Source organism: Eschscholzia californica, unplaced genomic scaffold (assembly GCF_041429995.1).
Source record: "Eschscholzia californica isolate CP2 unplaced genomic scaffold, dmEscCali1.0.p SCAF_2, whole genome shotgun sequence".
In the NCBI taxonomy this organism is placed as follows: domain Eukaryota; kingdom Viridiplantae; phylum Streptophyta; class Magnoliopsida; order Ranunculales; family Papaveraceae; genus Eschscholzia; species Eschscholzia californica.
In genome coordinates, this window is record NW_028238309.1 from 18,145,202 (window position 1) to 18,148,408 (window position 3,207).

A 3,207-nucleotide genomic window follows, 5' to 3' on the forward strand; every position below is an offset into this window, starting at 1 on the left:
ACAGAAGAGTGCTTCAAACTCTAAGGACTTCGAGTTGAGCTTTATACCCTTAGAACAATCTCTGAATATACACTGGGTGCACTCTGCAAACTAAGAGAAGGTGCTCCCCCCTCCAAAACTAATGGGTAAAACTCATAATTAAAAGTACGTACATTAAGGAACTTCTCACACTCATATTACACCATAAATCAAAACACGGGCTGCTCGGACGATCATCTCCCTCTATATCAAAATCGATAAAAGAGAATTGACACAAAAATTAGACACTAACTGAGATAAATAACCAATTCATTTACAAAGTAAACAAGAGGAAATGCAGGCACATTAATGAATCTCATAATTCGTGCAGTAAAGGCAAAACATCTGCTAAATCTAAATTTTGACATAAAATTTTAAGACGTTGAGTCTGAAATTTGAAGATACACCATCTGAGTGTATCCATTGAAGACAGAAGTTTCAATTCGGTTCAAGCCGAGCTTCTGAAACAACCCAAATCGACCATCTTCAACAATTGGGTTGGGTACACGGGCTGGATCATATCTTGTTTGATGAGTAAGAGAAGGTCCAGCCGCCGGAGGTAGCTCCCAATAGATATCAAGAACAGATTCAACAAACCTACTGTTCTGAAAATGTTGAGACAGTGAAATTGCTTTACTACTGTGATTAAAATCATCCCTCATATGGCCTCTTACACCCCACCATGCTTCCCCAGGTCCGCATAGTTCTTCTACATCAACTGCTTTCTCCCAGAATTTCTTCCTTTTCATCCTTATCCTAGCTTCATCACTATCTTTAAAACAGCTATGTCCTCCACCTGCAAAATATGAAGGCTCAATATCATATAAAAACAATTTCTAGAAGCTCAAAATCATGGTTCGCTTGTCTCTTCAACACTTACTTGACACACGCGTGCGCACACACACACACACACATACACACATATGTGTACATAAAATTTAAGGAAATTCCTAAAAGCTTTGACATCAAAATAATTGAAAGTGCTACTGCTCTTAACTTCTAACATCTTGCTCAAATACTTTTTAAGACAGCAGGAGCATAAATGTTAGTATCTTACTTGGGCAGATAAAAAATCACCTTAGTTTATTAAGTTCAAGAAAATAAAATACACGGACAATGTTGCATCACAAATACTATTTTGGTTTTTCGCTCTCTTGCTTAGAGAAATAGAGTTCCTCTTTGCGTTCGTCTGAGGGTCTTGGGTTACGTCCACAATTTGAGCTTGTTCTTGAGGGCAGGGATTGCCAAAGGGAGATAAGAAAATTTGGATAATTACTCCTCATGTGGTGATGTGATTCGTTCAAATCAGAAGTAAAGTTGGCGTGTCTACTTCTTTTCCACTTTGGTGTAAGCAAAATAGTTGGGGCCCTTTCGGGTTAGAGAGATTTATAATTCGGAGGACTTTATCACAACTCTGTGAGTGTGAATTCTTGGTAGGAGTGTTGTTTTCCCCTTCGTTTGGGTCTTGCATTTTTATAAAACCTATTTCTATGTACCCTTTTCTTTGAATATATATATATATATATATATATATATATATATATATATATATATATATATATATGTATATAATATATTAATTCTTCTTTTCTGAAACATGTATCATCACTAGTTTTATCTATTGGAAAAACGATAAAGGTTCTACGTTTCATATCAGTTCTATATCCGCAAGAATTAATGGACGAGTGCACACCTCTTATATAGAATTGATCACATATTTGTCTCAATGAATAATGATCGCCGGTGCCAGTATCGTAATTATCCTCAAAGATCAGATGCCGGAATCCAGCTTTCAAGGCCTGTTTCAGTCTATTCAGACAAATACAAAGATAAAATTTCACACTGCAATTTATACTAGAACTGCTAATAATTAGGAAACCAAACTGAACTGAAGTAATCAAGATTTATGACTATACTACAATGAAAATGTACCTTTTCAGTTCATTCTGATGGTCATCAAAGAAGATCAGAACCTTACTTAAATCAGAAACTCCATGCTTCTTCATTACACTCTTCCAATCAACATTTCCAAAATCAACGAAATCTTTACCAGCATAGTAAGTACAATTTCCATCAACATAAGCAGGGCCTTTCTTGAGGTACTTCTCTGGGTGCCGAGGGGTAAACGACAAGATTGGAGTCTCTGGCATCGCTTGTCGAAGAACCCAAGTCGAATGCCCCTTGAAAGCTCCACTCTCTATCATAAGATTAGGTTTAAGCCACCGAGCCATAAACCATAGTCCAAAGCTGTGATCAAAACCCATTCCATACATATTGTTCTTGATCGGACGGGTTTCATATATCGGTACAAACTCTTCCAAGCCCTTCAATAAATCCTTGGATGTCCATTCAACTGTTCTTCCCAATTTCGATCTGCCTTTTGACAAGGAGAAGAACTTAAATGGATACCCAAATCTCATTTCTTTAAGGTGGATTAATTTATCCAGTTAATTCTATTTTAGAACAACATTCTGTAAATGCTAAATGAATAAAAAACTAGAGAAAAAAGAATCAAGATATTTAGTAAATAGGACACCATGAGATCTATCAGAAACCCTAGAATAGAGATCGAAGCTTCATTTCTCAAATCTAACAAAAACCCTAGAAAAAAAAATGCATAACAAGAATCTATCTAGATGTACAAGATGGTTAATTAAAATTAAGAGATCTGAGTGAGAGATACTTACACCAAGGAACACCAAGAGTACCAAAATCAGAATCAAGCCCATCAACGCCAATGACACTCCGAGAATAATAAGATTCATTTGAAGAGATACAAACGAGATTGCGAGAGCGAATGAAGAGAGAGAAAATGAGAATAAGTAGAAACATAAGGAGAAGACAAGGCCATATACCACCAATTTTGTAGGTAAGATGATTAGTTGCTCTCATTGCGAGAGAGACGTTCTTTCTAGGTTTAGATTCATCATCTCTTTCGTTTTCTTCATCTTCTTCACTAATCTGCGCAGTTCTACCACGCAGAGAGAGTGCTCTCTCTAGCATTTTTCTGAAAACAGAAGATGATGAGTGAAGATTTAAGTTCGCCAGTTAATTAGAGTTTTTCACAACTGAAAGTGTGGGGAGAAGAGAGAGAGAGTGAAATTAGGAGGAGTGTGATTCGGACATGGAAATTGGGGTGATTCGGGTTATTAGCGATTCCATGTCAACATGAAAACCCGTTATAGATAC

At 36.6% G+C, this 3,207-nt stretch overlaps 1 protein-coding gene across 1 annotated transcript; it reads right to left on the minus strand.

Annotated features, from left to right (window-relative positions):
- Positions 1–247: 247 nt before the first annotated feature.
- LOC147556631 (DNA-directed RNA polymerase subunit beta) lies at positions 248–3,207 on the minus strand. Its single transcript, XM_086657555.1, has 4 exons — positions 2,706–3,207; positions 1,951–2,395; positions 1,712–1,827; positions 248–814 (listed from the first exon to the last, which is right to left on the minus strand). Exons 1-4 carry the CDS (start codon positions 3,019–3,021, stop codon positions 393–395), a joined length of 1,299 nt encoding a protein of 432 aa, XP_086513681.1. The 5' UTR covers positions 3,022–3,207; the 3' UTR covers positions 248–392.